Source organism: Podarcis raffonei, chromosome 5, assembly GCF_027172205.1.
Source record: "Podarcis raffonei isolate rPodRaf1 chromosome 5, rPodRaf1.pri, whole genome shotgun sequence".
NCBI lineage: Eukaryota > Metazoa > Chordata > Lepidosauria > Squamata > Lacertidae > Podarcis > Podarcis raffonei.
This window is the reverse complement of record NC_070606.1, coordinates 24,648,574-24,665,209: the sequence shown is the minus strand read 5'-3', so window position 1 is coordinate 24,665,209 and position 16,636 is coordinate 24,648,574. Positions and strand designations below refer to the sequence as shown.

The window sequence follows — 16,636 nt, the reverse complement described above, 5'->3', positions numbered from 1 at the left end:
TTCCTGCTGTGGTATTTGTCACATGACATTTTGCCCCTATTCTACAGGAAGAAATTGCAAAGTACGATAAGATTTGTGAGGAAGCTTATTCTCGATCCAAAGACAATAAAATCCTACACATTAAGCACTGGCTTGATTCACCTTGGCCAGGTAGGAAGTGTTGCTGTAAATCTCATTGGCTACATTTCGATGTCACAGTAAAACATGGTTTATTGTGATAGGAGGGAATGTGGTTGTCTCCCCTTTCCCCTTCTCTGCGGTGGCTGCAAGATGCAGATTGCAGGAGGACAACTCTCAGCTGCAGCCTATAGTTTTTCTGAGGGAAACAAGCCATGAGCCTGGGTCTCGGCTTAACACTAAGTCAAACCATGGCTTAGCTCCAGTTAGTGAGGTGGCTGCAGTTTCTGCTGTGAGTCTTCACATGCTTGCACATTTATGCTTAGCGATGGTTTGGCTTAGCATTTCATGAGAAATAGGCCTATGTCAGCTTCCCCTTCTGCTTCCCCTTGCTGTTTAAAAACAGCAGCTATTTTGCCCCTCGCCCCATTCCTTTTTAACTGTACAAAAACATCTGTCATATTTACCTCCACAGATGACCCTCAAATGATGCTAGTGACTGCTTTTCTAGGTGTGCAAACAAGTAAAATTGAGGGGGGCTGGAAGCTGCCTCCGTACCAGTATTTTTAAAAAGCAAAAGAGAAGATAAGGCATTTGTTCCTTTCCAAAAGAGTTGGATACATTTCATTTCTCAGTTCCCCCAAATTACTCTGCCAGTTCAGGGTTGGCCTGAAATCCCCACTCCCAATTTGGCAGATCTCCACGCTGGAATAAAGTTCCATTTTTATATGCAAACAAATGAGCCATAAAAATTTGTACCTTCCCTCTCCCCTGCCCCCAGGAACTCCAAAAACTACTACAAATGCCTGTTTAGCCCTCTAGCCAGGCGAAAAAGGAACACTTTTCTTAAGGGCCGGGGGTGCAATTTAGCATTTGGTTCCAGGTCCCCACTTGTGTGATTCTAAAGGGGGAATTTGTTATTACTTTTGTTACACAGGATGGGATTTCTCTAAGCAAGCAGGATCTTTCTGGAAAAAGTTTCTGTACTTTTTCAACACGTCTCCCCATGTTTCAGGTTTTTTTAATGTGGACGGAGAACCAAAAAGCATGACTTGCCCTCCAACTGGAATTCCTGAAGATATGCTGATTCATATTGGAAATGTAGCCAGCTCTGTGCCTTTGGAAGGATTTAAAATACATGGAGGTGAGAACTTAATTCTTGCTATATTTCCAGCACTGGCTTCCTTTTTCTCTAGAGATGCAGCGTTGACAGGAGAATATTTGCTAGCTGAATGCTGATTCTCCCTGTCCTGAATTTGGAACGCCGTCTGTTTCCTGAACAGAAGAAACTTTTCCCCTTTCATATCCCTTTTCATTAAAAAGTAGTGTTTGATGTACATACTACAAGTGCACAGCATAACCAGCTAGGAGGTTGTATGTTTTTCTTTTTTGTTTAGGCTTAATGCTCGTACAAGCAACATTAATGAGCTTTGCTAATTATTATTTTCAGCCTTATTGAATTGAAGCAATCATGAGTATATTGTTAACTTCAGTGGTCTGGCAGACATTGTGCAAAGGACTAGGGAAGTTGTGGCACTTGAATTAGTGTTAAATTAATAGTACTTGCATTTATGTGAGGGGCTGATTGACTGTAAAGCCATGTTATATGTCCTTGAGGAATTACTGTGGATTGACTGATCTTTGGCTGTTTAGCTCTCCATATGATTCATGGTGGTGCTACTTTAGTTGTACGTTTATATTTCTCCATGTGAAAACATTCTTTAAAGAAAAATGTTTCAACTGATGCTTTGCACAACACTTAAAAGTGATGAAAATGTAGAAGAAAAGGTGGACGTTGGGAAGAGGTTGGAAAGAGAGAGGTTCTCAAGGGAATCAACAAGATTTGAGGGATTACATCTCATTGTTAAAAGTGCCTCTGCAGAGATTTTTGCCTCTGGAAGCAAGAGCTAGCAAATTACATTTGCTGCATGGTCTGTAACCTGCATTGATTCGTTCTCTAACGTGGGTCTGTAAAGTCACATTATGAGCTGTGTGAGATTTGAATAATGTTTTGATGATCACATCTGTCTTTCTTTTATTTATTTTCCTTCCTCTGAGATTGATCAACAGGGGTTGTTTTATACAATTAAAATTCCTGAGAAGTTATTACAGCAAAGCTTTCAATTACACATCTTCAATGTTTTGTTTTCAAGTGGCATGTAATTAACATACACTTTCTTATTAAATCAAAATATCATTATTCATTAGTAAGTATCTGGAGAAATCCTCATATACAAAGTGTAGCTTCTAGTTCTGTCCTCTGTTGCTATGCATTGATGTGTAAATATTTTATTAAATATGCACACATGTTCCTGAAACGCTGAAAAGTAACACGGTGCTTAGAGTGAACCATCTGCTTGGTGCCTCTAATTTTTAATAGGCAATTGTTAGGTTGATATGGATTTGATGTATCAACCATACTACAGTTTTGAAATTGCTTCATTCATAAAATAAATATTGCTTGCCAAAATCATTCAGCAAAATCTTATTCATGAAACAGCACAGCTAGCTATGCAAGACTTTTCATGAATAAGACAGAAACTTTGCCTGTCATAAAAATATTGAATTAGGCAAGGATTTGCTTATTTCATGAATGAAGCTGAGAATGTGGTTAATTCATGTATTAGACAGAGCTATTCGGCTATATTATTTCATGAATAAAGCAAGTTCACTCATATATACATTGAAGGGTTTTGAATAACTAAAAAGTGGAACAGAAAGCAGAACGGCTTCGATATTGGAACTTGTTTATGTAAGGGAGTATAAGTTTTCCAAGCCTTCAGTCTTAATCTAGTAACATTCTTAAAAAGAAATATGCTAATAACTTGAGGTGTAAAAGTTTACCATCGTTGATGGATACAATAAAAGAGGTATTCAGTTTTAGTGTGATTAGCAAGCAGGAATTGTGATAGTTAAAAGTTTACCTATGGAGCAGTGTAGGTGGAGAGATAAAATATTAATACCAAGAAGAGAAATATCTGGAGCTTAATTGTGTGAAATGTTATCAATATAAGGACAATGAACTTGTGGTTGAATTGAATTGTCTGGATTGTGAATGACTAGTGGAAGCATTCAGAAGAGAGGAAAGTCAAAAGACATTCAGGTGAGGTCACCATTTAGTTATCAGTATTTTGCTCTCTTGGTTGTGTTTCCTTAGCACTCCAGTCCATCTTGGGAATGGAGACATGTATTGGTATCCTGATAACTTTTTTTGTTAATTGCAGCCAGTAATTCTTCTTTTCTCCTCCTCCTCCCCACTTAGGACTTTCTCGGATTTTGAGAAGTCGACTGGAAATGACAAAGAACCGAGTTGTCGACTGGGCCTTGGGGGAATACATGGCTTTTGGGTCTTTGTTGAAGGAAGGTATCCATGTCCGACTAAGTGGGCAGGATGTAGAAAGGGGCACTTTCAGGTGAGTTGTATAATACAGCTGTTGCTCATCCGGTAGAAAATGGCATACCGATTTTGCTGTGAGTTAATGCTAAACTGGGTCACTATGAGGGATGGCTGTCTTGCTGTTTGTAACAGGTAACATGTTAAGTGCTAAAGGGGAATGCACATGTAATTGCATGAGGTAGTTGAGTATGAACATGAATTTGAATGAAGAAGTAATTGCAAAAGCTCAGGAAGAAGTGTTAGGGAGAGCTTCTGCGATGGTGGAAGGAAAGAGATCAGGCAAAGAAAAACAGGTATATAAACAGCATAAAAGGGTAGGTGAACTAACTGGGGTGGGGACTCCCAAAACAGCACACTGAGCATGCTGACTTGCTGTTTCGGTTTACATCAGAGTGGCCTAGAGGGGGGTCTTGTCATTTGAGCAGCCCATGACCTCCATATATGCTGACCAGGCTTGTGTCCTGGAGAGATCACTCGGGTGCTACTAACACAGCAAAAACAACACGGGAGACAGAGGTTAAGAGTTACCAGTCTCTGCAGCCACAGCAGGCGCTGTGATTCTCCGGAAGTTTGGTTTCATCCCCGAAGGCCCTTTCCATTGTCTCTTGAGACAGATGGATGCCAACGACAACATGTTGCAGGGTGAAAGATTCGAGTGGGAAGGAGAGTGAAATTGAACGACAGGCATCTGGAGCAGGGACACTTCACACTGCAATCTTTTGTCACAACAGGGCAGCACATAGCAATCACAAAATACAATCATAATGCCGCAGTAATTAAAATTATTTGATTTTATATGATAGCAAACCTGTTTACTGAGGACCTATCCTTAGACAGGCAAAACAGCACCATCCATACTGAAGATGGATGTATCAGCTGTTGTAGGGGAGTTCTAAGATTTGCAGATGGGGGAAAAACTTTGGGGGTGGGACTAAGATCAGGGGGAAACCCTAAACAGCTGGGAGGAGTATACTCAGTGACCGCAGAACCCTGAGTGTCTTTTTGTGGGAGGAGGGATAACTACCAAACTTCTAGAACACATCTAAAGGCAGCCCTGTTTAGGGAAGCTTTTAACGTTTAATAGGTTATTGTATTTTAGTGTTTTGTTGGAAGCCGCCCAGAGTGGCTGGGGGGACCCAGCCAGATGGGCGGGGTATAAATAAATAAATAAATAAACAAATTATTATTATTATTATTATTATTATTATTATTATTATTATTATTAAAACTGGGAAGGGGGAATAGAATGGAATGTCCAGACTATGGCATGGTTGGCTGGAACCCATAAACAAAGAGCACTTCATATGCTGCAGCAGATCCCATTTGGACCCACTGAATTTTTTCTCTCTTTCAGTGTGCTCATTCAGGTTGGAAGATTTTAGAGCCAATCTATACATTATTTGGATCAATGACCTGTTAAACTGAAGTGAGCTACAACACTTCAGACTGCATATGGGAGATCGGGGACTACATATGGGAGAATGTGCTTTTTTTTTTAATGGTTACTCACAAAGGAAGTCACTGAATGTGGCAGACTAGCTTATCCGAGTGAATGCTACAGTAAACCCTTTGGCGTCTTTGGTTTGGTGGGCAGGTTTTGGTTTTCAAAAACGGGGCCCTTGCAAAAAACAGGACACCTCTGCTTGCTTCCCAAAACCATATGGTCTTGAATCCCACCATATTTGCCTACCGTCTTTTGCTACACGATACGTAGATCGTTTGCTAGATGGGTTTTATGGGGAAACGGGTCGACAAAAATGGCCACCTCCATTGCACTTCTGTAGTTGTCGCGTTTTAACCTCCAGCATACCGTTGGTTCCGGTTTTACGATATTAACTAGTTTCTATTTAGAGTGGTGAACGGTTCTTGCTAAGATGCTTTAGAAGAACAGAATTTCTGCTGGCAATTTGTTCAGCTTCGGCAGGCGTGCACCGCAGAATAGCTATTATCAGGGTAATAGCCCTTCTTCCTTTAGTGGTTGTAGAGCTTGAACATATTGGTGCGTTTCACTCAGTTAGTCTTGCTCAGGGAGTTAATGGATTACAGTAATTACTTCAGTCATCTCTGTTTTGATAATGTTCCTTGGTGCACCATTCTAATGCTGATTAATGGAGCTCTAGAGGGCACTAAGCAGTGAGCTGATGAAGGGTGGGCATTGAGGACCGGAGGATGCAGCTCTTTCAAGACTTGAACCTGAAAAGTGCTCAAGGAGCTGAAAGCCGGTGCACAATACAGGCTGCACATGACTCAAGGCACGAGGAATAGAATTTCCCAACTAATTATAATTTGAGCGAAAGCAGCCCTGTTGTGTAATGGCTTCCACACTTCATATTTTATGGAGTGTAACTGCATGCCACTAAAAGCTTCATGCATCACGCAGCAACAATTGCAAAGTTATCTGCAGCAACGTCAGCCTGTTGTCAGAAGTGAATACTTGAGATATTGAAGAGCTTTAATTTAAAATAACAGTAATGGTTAATCCCTTGCGACTGCCTAGATGCAGTGAACGGTAGCTTCCATACTGGAGGCCGCTGTTGATTTTTTATAACTTTAGCCGTAGCTTTAATCTTTCCAAACGTGTGGAAAAATAATATGAGACTTTGTGTAATGGGAAAGGGTGTGAACTGAGAAATACCTGAGTCAAATCTAAGCTCAGTCAGAAACTCACTTTGTGGCCTTGGACAAGCCATCATCTCCCAGTCTCTCTCTCTTTTAAGGGTTGCTTTGTATTTATTTATTTTAATATATATATTTTATTAAATTTTCTGTTTTACAGTTTAGAATATTCATTTAAACAACCTTAACGTATCAGTGACTTTCCTTTTCTCTTTCCATGGTTCATTATGCATAACATAAATCCCTGCATGTTTTACATAAACTAACTCATTCAGTACAGTCATATCTTGGATCCTGAACACCTTGCAAGTCGAACGTTTTGGCTCCTGAATGCCGCAAACCCGGAAGTGAGTGTTCCGGTTTGCAAATGTTCTTTGGAACAGGGCTTCCATGGCTTCCAATGGGCTGTAGGAGCTTCCTGCAGCCAATCAGAAGCCGTGCTTTGGTTTCCGAACATTTTGGAAGTCAAACGGACTTCCGGAACAGATTCCGTTCAACTTCCAAGGTACAACTGTATTCTATTATTACATCCATCAAAACTTATGTACACTGTTGAATTTATTGAAAATGTTGCCGTTATCAAATGTACACAAAACTGCCCCCCCCCATATATTCTGTAAACATTTCCCAGTCTTCTTTAAATGTATGTTCTTCTTGTTCTCTTATTCTATATGTTAGGTCTGCAAGCTGCACATATTCCATGAGTTTAAGTTGCCATTCTTCTTTAGTTGGAACCTCCCCTGTTTTCCATTTTGGGGCTAACACCATCTCCCAGTCTCAGTCCTCAGCCTGCAAATGGCTAAAATACTGAGCTGCCTTGCTGGATGATTGTTGTAATAATTGCGAAGACTCTGAACATTCAAAAAGTGTTCTGTGTGTGCTCTTGCCACGGTTTCCTTTTCTCAAAATATCTTTTCTTAAAACGTCATTGTGTTTTTAAAAATCTTTGTAGCCATCGCCACCATGTACTCCATGATCAAGATGTTGACAAGGGGACCTGTGTTCCTATGAATCATCTGTGGGAGCAGCAAGCCCCTTACACCGTATGCAATAGCTCCCTTTCAGAATATGGGGTCTTGGGTAAGTTTGGCAGTTTTTTATTGGATTACTTGAGTACCTTGAGATTGTATAGAACTACACACCATACTTTTCCGTGTATTAGACGAGGGTTTTTTACTCTAAAATAAAGTTTAAAGGGGGGGGGGGTGTCTCGTCTTATACATGATAAATAACAAGATGAAAGATGAAAAAATCTTCTTTAATAATTCCAGTGGCATCTTTAAGATCAACTAAATATAAGCTTTCAAGGTATGAGCTTTCGTGTGTAATACCTTGGGTAAAGAATTTAATTCGTTCTGGAGGTCCGTTCTTAACCTGAAACTGTTCTTAACCTGAAGCACCACTTTAGCTAATGGGGCCTCCCGCTGCTGCCGTGCCACCGGAGCACAATTTCTGTTCTCATCCTGAAGCAAAGTTCTTAACCTGAGGTACTATTTCTGGGTTAGTGGAGTCTGTAACCTGAAGCGTCTGTAACCCGAGGTACCACTATACACACTTCGTCAGATATTCTGAAGCAGAGGTCACTTCAACCTTATAACTGTTGATGACTGTTATGGCAGTTGGTTCCACAGGTAAGGGCAAAGGATTTTTAAAGGGACAGATGACCAAAATTGGCTTCAGTATGTATAATCGGACATGAATCCAATATCTCTATTCAGACCAGGTCTCTCCATAGGTCTCTCCATGTCTTATACATGCATAGTGCAGAGGGGGGATGGGTGATTGGTTGCAGCCGCCAGCAGGATCTTGCGATTGGGTGGGTGAATGGTGTCTGCTGCAAGGGCTGCTTTTTATTGGCTGCTGCTTTGTCAATTTGGTGTGCGTTGCTTGCAATTGTTAGTGTTTGTCAGTTGGGTGACAACTCGGGGCCATCTCACCCCATTTTCTTTAATTTTAGTCCCCCAAAATAGGGGGCATCTTATACATGGGGGTATCTTATAGACGAAAAGGTGTATCCAAATCTATACACTTGGACCTTTGTCTTTATTTTTTGAGTGTATCCAAATCTATACACTTGGACCTTTGTCTTTATTTTTTAAAACTGTGACCTCCCTTTTCGGATAAACAAGCAAATGGATTATTTTTGCAATATGCTTGTCAATATTGGGCTCCACACGGATTAAAACTCTTGAAATTTTTCATTCACTTTAGCACAGGTTTCTTTATCATTGAAGGTTAGGGAAATGAACTCTCTGCATTCCTTCTGACTGCAAGTCATTTTAAATAGTAATTAGGGAAGGAAATTTGACTGTGAGGCAACATTTTTGAGAATTACCACTTTGAAAGAGAGAGAAATTATTAATGCTCCAATATGCGTATAGACCAATAGCATCTGATCCAGAAATTCCTGCTTTGTTTTTCTAAACTCATCCTATCATAAACACAAGTAAGCACAACTCCAAAAAGAGAGAGAAGAATTAAGCCCTGAACTTGAACTTCCATTTACGTAAACAAGCAAAATGATTCTGTCATTTTAGGAATTCCCATTAGTGTCTTAGATTGCAGCTAATTAAGTAAAAATGAATTGAATAGCCCTGCATGATGAAGCTTCAAATTGTTTTTCTGGCAGGTGCACAAGCAGGGAGCTGGCACCTGTTCAGAGCTGCGAGTCAGTCGCTGAGTTATTATTGAACCACTAAAGAGCACCAAGTGTATAATAGTTCTACTAAAATGTTATTCTTGCTGGACTAATTTGCCACAGGGATAAATCCACTGCAGCCTAGATACTCTGCAGCGTAAAAGAGCATTTTTGGGAAAAGGAAGAATTATGTTAAAGATTATGGAGAAAAAACATCTTGTTTAGCTTGCATTCCTTCACTGTAAACTGGCTTCATCGCTTATTTTGTAATTTTAATGATGGGGATTCTGTAGACAGTGCCAGCCTTGTATTTTGCCAGTCATCAACTTGCCCATGCTAAATAGCAGCTGCTCCTGTTTAAACATATGTGGCAAACTGCCCAGGAAACATCTAGGTAATGCCACAAAAACATAGCACAGCATTTTAGTTTTCTTCCCCATATTGAAAATGCAACCATTTTTTTCCTTCCGCAATTACTGTTAGAAAGAATCTTAAAACCTAATGGAAGTCACCTCCTTATTGGTCTTCATTGAGAAATATAGGAGGAGATCTGTTCAGAAAAGTGAAGAAGACATTACAGTAAATTAAGTGCTACATTGCCATTTCAAAGCACTTTGGGTGTTTTCTTCTTTGTTTTAAATCCCAGTCTGAGAACCCTTGACTAATGACAAATCATGTTGCATTAAACTGCAGCTTAATTAATTTTAATTGAAAGACTCTTGCTCTTTCTGACAGTCACGCAACTTGCTGTCAGGGAGAAGGGGGAGAGATAGCATAATATGAAGTGCAAGCTGACGCTGCGTCTCAACACCTCTGTCTGTCAGTGTGACACATGAAAACAAAGAGGAGAGGCACCAAAAATTGGGCTGATCGCTGTTTCCTCATCTGATGATTCTGTTATCTGAAGTTCTCCAGATAACAACATAATATTTGTACCATCATTGGACTCCACCTTTAGAGGTTTTCTACTAAAGAACACTTGCGCTTATAAAACCCCAAATTATTTTAATAAAGTGTACTCATCTGTTAGTTAAACCCATCATGATCCAGAAATGACTTCCTTCTTTGTACACTATCAGTTCCTGTCCATACACACATACCACCAATGTATTGCTTCATCCTTAATGTCACCTCCCACCTGAAGGTCAAACTAAAATATGTTTGCTTTAGATTTTTGATTCGTGGGGTTCCAGCCCCTCTTTTTGGAATAACTGGGTTGAGACCAGTTTGATGAGGTCCTAAGCTACTGAAGGTAATGGTCCAGCTGCCCTTTGTCAACAACAAATTGTCGCTGTTTTTTTCCCATTGAATATATGCTATATGGTAATTTATGGACCTAATAGGTATCTAAAGCCATTTGCACATAACAAATAGGAGCCTACACAACACAAAACACTGTTGCTGTATGTAAGTTTTATTTTATTTGTTTTTCATCTTATATTTTGGAAATGTACATCCTGGGTTTTTCCCCCTTTAATTTTTTGGGGGGCCCCCAAGAGAGTGGGGCCCTAAGCTATAGCTTGTTTAGCCTATACGTAAATCCGGCACTGGTTGAGACCAATTGCCACAAGTGACTTTCCACATGTGGAATTGTTTCTTAAAGCTGTTCCTGTAAATAAAACCACCAGCACCTTACTAGTAAGGTCAAGGACACATTCCTGTATTGTGGAATTATTTACGACTTGGGAGACCTGCCCTATCACTGGAAATCATAAGGGAGAAAGCAGCTGTTAGTCTGTCTTTTATGGTATTGCTTAATTTAGTGGTTTTTGACAGTGTGCTGTTATAGTAGAGTTAGGAGAAAGGAATTAATGTATTGTCAGTTTGAAGACACAGTTTAAATCTACAGGGCAATCTTTAAGACTAACCAGAATATAAGTATTGAAATCTTTCATGTGTACTTCAGTAGGATCTTTGACTGAGATTAAACTAGTTTCCATTTTTATCTTGAGAAAGCCTGATTTCCCTATTCTAATATAGTAGCATGTGTGTGAATAAGGCTTGAACAAATGCGCCATCTTGGGTGTTTCCTCATCCATGTCACCCAATCTGTAGAAAAAGTCTTTGAATGCTTGTTTAAAAATAGAATTGGACTCAAACCTATCCAGGAAAGCCTATTTAGCTTCTCCCTTTATTTAAAGAATACCTTAGGGAATTTGCAAGAAGAGTTACAAAAGATTTTCACTATTTCAGCAGATGATGACACAGCATGACAATTAGGATGGTGTTTTGTTTTTAAAATAAATTTGTCTTGTTGGAAATGAGTATTAATAGCATGAAAGAGTATGAATCTCTGTCAGAGAATCAGTAGTACAGACACCTTGAATGAAAGGTTAGAAAGCTAGTATGTCGTGCTTTCTAACTTTTTGGCAGAGGGAAACATAGAAACGTGTTTACAGATGGGTTCTTCACGGAGTTCAGCACCACAGAAACCAAAGCAATTTATTGACATACCTTCATCAAGATCTGGCTGAATGTCTTGAATACAATTAGCATCGGGATAGCACATAAAAATTCACATCCTCTGCAAATGAAGTCTGTTTGTGCATTCATGGATGGACATTATAAGTGCCACATTCCTGCACATATTCAGACTATTCAGCATATTTGCCTGGCATCAGGAATGTTACTCTGGGTTGCAAAGTTGTCATTTTGCCCTCGTCCGCAGCCTCTTCTGATAGACATCTAGCACAGGACTGAGGGAAACCTTCAACCTGAGGACGGGATGCACCTCCAACTTTTAATTAATTTCTGTTCCAGGAATTTTGAGAGACCCCTTGAACATTGAGGTTGGTGGGTAAAGCAGTTTGTCAAGGCCAAGCCAGTGTAAAAGGCAAGGACTTGTTCCAGCGGTGTCTAGGAGGAAGTTGAACAGTGCTGTTGAAGAAGGCAGCTCTGGACCAAGACTGGCCTTGGGGGAAAACAGAGGGAAAATGGAGAAGGAAGAGGTTGAGAAGCCACCATTTTTGTAGGCGTGAAAGAGCCAAGAGGCCAAAAGTATGCAGAGCTGGCAGTGTTAGACTGTGGCTCAACCATCCCATTACCTCCCATGTGGTGCTCACTATGACAGTCGCCATCGACTGGGAGTTCTGCTTGCTCCACCCATCATGAGGTCAGGCAGTCATCATCATCATTTATTATTTATACCCTGCCCATCTGGCTGGGTTTCCAACAAAAGATTAAAAATACATTTAAACATCAGTCATTAAAAACTTCCCTAATCAGGGCTGCCTTCAGATGTCTTCTAAACGTCAGATAGTTGTTAATTTCTTTGACATCTGATGGGAGGGCGTTCCACAGGGGGGCACCACTACCGAGAAGGCCCCCTGCCTGGTTTCCAGATTTAATAAAGAAATAATTTAAAGATAATAAAAGTGGCAGGACATGAAAGAAAAATGGAGAGTTAGCAAGGCTCTCTTCATGTTAGTAACAATCAAAGGTTTCTGTCTCCATCCTGGAAGAACCTTCCCCATCCCCACTTCAGTATCTGTAATGAAAACCCACACTGCATGCTGTGATCCTACATACACTTCCTCGGGAACAAGTCCCATTTCAGTGCCATCTAATTACTTCTGTGTCAACGTGCACTGAGTTAGGCAGAGAAATGGCAATCCTAACCTAGTTTACCTGAAACTAAATGTTGCTACTAAAAACGTTTGTGTTGGGGGGACAACTTACCTGCTAGAGCCCAATAACCAGCACCGCCTGATCATTCAATAGTGTTGGGGATCGTCTCATTTTTATTTTAAAGTCGCAGTTCTGTCCCCCTAGGTACAGTGGGATTGCATCTTATCCAAGGGTTAGTTTCTGGGCAGAGTGTGGATACGCAAAGTTGCTTATAGTCCAGGAGCCTTAGAATCCCTGGATTGCTGCTTTCCAGCCCAGCTGGGACACTAGACTGCCACCTCTCTCTTTCCCCCTTTGGTAACTAAATGCTTGCTGTGGGGCTGACTCAGACCACACTTTCCCTGCCGTCAGCTTCTTGGCCGGAGAGCAACCGCAATGCATGCTGGGATTGGCAGTGCCCTTCTCTACTGAATAGGCAGCTTCCTTCCGGTGAGTGAGCCAAAGCCAGCTAAGCTGGGAGAACGGAAACTCTCCCCGGTCATCTGGAGGCCGCAGTGTTTGACCAACGCCAAGGGGGGCAGCCACAAAACCTCTGCTGCCATACACATGCTTTAACCTCTAGCTCTGGGACTGTGGAGGAGCAGGAAGAAGGAAGAGGCGATGGGTGTGAGACAGGGGAAGAGAAGCCACGCCAAGTGCTTACCCGAGTTTGCTTTCTCCTCCCCCTGCCATCTTTCCTTCTCCACCCTCCACAAATCCCCTGAGATCCCAAGGGGAAGCCCCCTCCCAGCAGATACTGGTGGGGCACCACTGTTCTCGTGGCTCTTCTCCCCCGCACTTGGGGATGTTCCTTGCAGAGAAGTGACAATGAACACTGCTTAAAGGAGAGCTTTTTTCCTTGGCTCTTTGCTTTCGAAGGGTCTTTCCCCCAATAAACGCAGACGCTGCAGCCAAGAGTGTAAAGCAGAATCTGCGTAAGTCAAATGTGTCCAAGATGCAATCTTATTTTATGGTGTATCTGTTTATTTACTGTATTCAGACTAGATATTTTTTTTAAAATAATAATTTTTATGAGTATAAAAATATGACAATACAATCATACACCTTAATATTTAAAGATTCCTTCGAATCTCTGTACTTCCCGCCTTCCCCGCCATGGGTCCTATTGTCAACCCTTTCAACTGCATATTATTCAGTAGTCCATATTTTATATCACTGCATTGTGTCCATTGTATTTGCTACATTGCAAGCGTTACTGCAATCCTGCTAACGTTTTCATCTGCTTACAGTGGTCTCCAAGATAAATTATAAAATTTCCTCACTCTTTGTTAAATTTTGGTCTTCTTGGTCCCTGAGCTTCCCGGTCAGTTTTGCCATTTTGGCATAATCCAACAGTTTAATTTGCCATTCTTCTCTGGTAGGGACTTTGTCTTCTTTCCATCTCTGGGCTAGCAACATCCGTGCTGCTGTCATCATGTACATAAAAAGTCTTTTCTGCTCCTTTGGAATGTCAGCACCCACAATTCCTAGTAGAAAAGTCTCTGTTTTTTAAAATAAAAGTTAGTTTGAACATTTTTTTCAACTCATTATATATCATTTCTCAGAATGCTTTTTGTTACCATACAAGACCACAACATACGATAAAAGGTGCCTTCTTTTTCTTTACATTTCCAGCAGATATTTGTACCTGTCTTATACAAACTAGATTTTTTTTTAAAGCCTACAATCCACTTAATAAAGACAATTAGTGGAATACTTGTGTGTGGCCCAGGATTGATTTTTTTCTTCTGTAGAACAGTGGTGCTTGGTAGTGGGGGAAAGAGCCCCCCCACCCTTGATGTAAGGCAGTAACCGTATGCTTTTGAGTGGATTTTGTAGAAATCTACAGGTACCAAATACACATTTTAATTATGATGCATATGGCTGCAACGTTCTAATGGCAGTGGACCTCCTTGTTGTCAAGCTTGCGTTGCCCATATTGATATACATTCTGTGAAATAAAACAGACCTCAAATTCCCACAGGCGCATTACCCTTGGCTACATTCTGCAGTCCCCACAGTATAAATCACAAATGACAAGTACATGAGACCTGTCAGTGACTGCTTGCTGGTGGGTTTGAAGTGGTCGCCTACTGTGTGCAGAGCATATCAAGAGTCAAGTTGCACTCCTTTGGTCAGCAGGAGTTTCAGAGTTCACAAAACTTTCCTAATTAAAGGTAAGAATGCAAATTCTTATCACAGCTAGAAACGGAGTCTAGAGACTTCATTCTGTGCTTATTAATAACTTCTCCCTAGGTTGCCTCATATATTTGCAAATGGTACTCTTGGGGGTAAAATTACTCCAGCTACCTGAATATAGTAAATTTGACAGATAATGGATTGCATAGATAATTGCAATTGTAATTTCTATGGGTTTTGAGCGTCGTCATCGTTTTATTTGTATGTCGCTTTTCCGCAAAGAGAATCATGCTCAAAGCGGCTTACCACAAAGGAATCGGGAAAACATCTCAAAGTCAACCATCGTTAGAACGATTTCATAATAACTAGAACGGTTTCAGCACTATAAATATAACAAGATTACATTAATACCATTATAGGTCCTGGCGGTAGCCAGAATAACACCTTGGTCCTGTAAGTCCCTCTCAGTCTCTCCCTGAATCTACTTCTTATAAGGCTTTCAAAGGCAGAGGGAAGCTCTGTGAATACACCCTTAGATACAGAGTTTTGAGTAGATTGTTAGATTCTGAATTGTCAGCTTTCAAAGTATTTTCCATAATTATAGATCACATTCCCCAGTTTGTAGTTTTGTTTTGTTTCTGAGATACTGAAATCACAAATGAACACTTAGATTTAGGACAACTCAAAACATCACACTTGTTGAAAATAACACTGATGTTTCCTGCAGCACATAAGTAATTCTTTAAAAAGATGTAATATGCGCAGCCGCCCTCAGTAATTGTGAAACTGCAGTTAGTTCAAGTCTCAGACTTATGCATGTATATAGTGACATGGAAATGGGAATGATAATTTTACAGAAAGGGAAAAGGCGTCTTTCACAACACAGTGACTAAAATTTAATAAAATAGTTTCTTAGTAACCTTGTTCACACAACTAGATCTACATTTCAGCAGCCAATTGTATATTCCACATACTTTGGCTTTTGTCTTGTCAAATGTCACATCCGGCTCTGCCTTTCAGTTGCCAGTCCCAGCCAGCTTGTTCAGCAAAAAATGGTAAAAGCTTTTATTTTCCAACCAATTTTATTTAATTGTATTTCTTAGCTGCTTTCTCTGCCCAGAGATGCTCAGGGTGGCATGCAGCAGTCCAGTTTATAATACAACTGTGTAAGTTAATTAGACAAAAAGCATTTAAAAACACAATTTAAAATCAGTAATGAAAAACAAACTTACAGCATGTGAACTGGAAGGAGAAGCTATGTTAAACATTTGAACTTTTTGATTCACGCAATTATGATGAAAACTTTTACCAGCTAGAAGAACTGAAGGTTTCACCTAAGTAATGAAAGGTACTTCTTTCATTTTATGGAGTTGTGGTTGTATTTTATAATGTAAGTGTTCAGTCTTCATGTCTTCAGAAAAAGAAATCCTGAAAAACAAGCCTGCAAAATGCAGCTGCAAAAGTGTTCCCTTAGGACTTACATTTACCAGATGCTGTTGCATGCTTTGAATGGCTTCAGTAAATAAATGTCTGTGAATTATACACTTTGATCAAGCTTGGTACGCCAGACTTTGCCCCTCTTTCACATTTCCTCCAAACCCATTTCAGCTTCTGTGCTGTCCATTGCATTCTAACCTAACCTAGCTACCGAAACCTATTTCCACCCTTCCTTATCTGAATCCCTTACGCTTGGAATTCATGGAATTGGACAGATTCATGGAATTGGTCAGTTGGAAGGGATACCAAGGATCATCTAGTCCAACCCCCTGCAATGCAGCAATGTTTTCCCCCCAACGTGGGTCTCAAACCCACAACCCTGAGTCTTAAAAGTCTCATGTTCTACCAACTGAGCCATTCCTAACCTCTGTTTCACTATTGACTAACTACTGTCTTTTTCTTTCAGTATCCTGGTATCCTTTTCACAATCTGTGCTTTTCTCTTTCTTGTATTCTCCTGATGAGAAATTTCCTTGATGGATTCCCATCTTTAAGACAGGTCCAAGCAGCTACTGCCTTCTAGTAGTGTGACTATGTGGAACTCTCTTTTCTTCACTCAATTCCATATGAAGCGCCAATAAGGAGTTCAGGGTTTGAATTAGTGCAAATTCAATATTTTGGAGAACA

At 40.4% G+C, this 16,636-nt stretch overlaps 1 protein-coding gene across 3 annotated transcripts in view; it reads left to right on the top strand.

The window, feature by feature from the left end:
- OGDHL (oxoglutarate dehydrogenase L) overlaps positions 1–16,636 on the top strand; it is a 63,741-nt gene that overhangs the window by 32,544 nt on the left and 14,561 nt on the right. For 2 of the 3 annotated variants that reach the window (XM_053388243.1, XM_053388242.1), the window contains 4 exons: positions 48–150; positions 1,133–1,261; positions 3,380–3,530; positions 7,083–7,210. In XM_053388243.1, coding sequence (XP_053244218.1) covers positions 48–150; positions 1,133–1,261; positions 3,380–3,530; positions 7,083–7,210 — 511 coding nt within the window. The remainder of the gene's footprint in view (positions 1–47; positions 151–1,132; positions 1,262–3,379; positions 3,531–7,082; positions 7,211–16,636) is intronic. The other variant, XM_053388244.1, reaches the window with a different exon arrangement.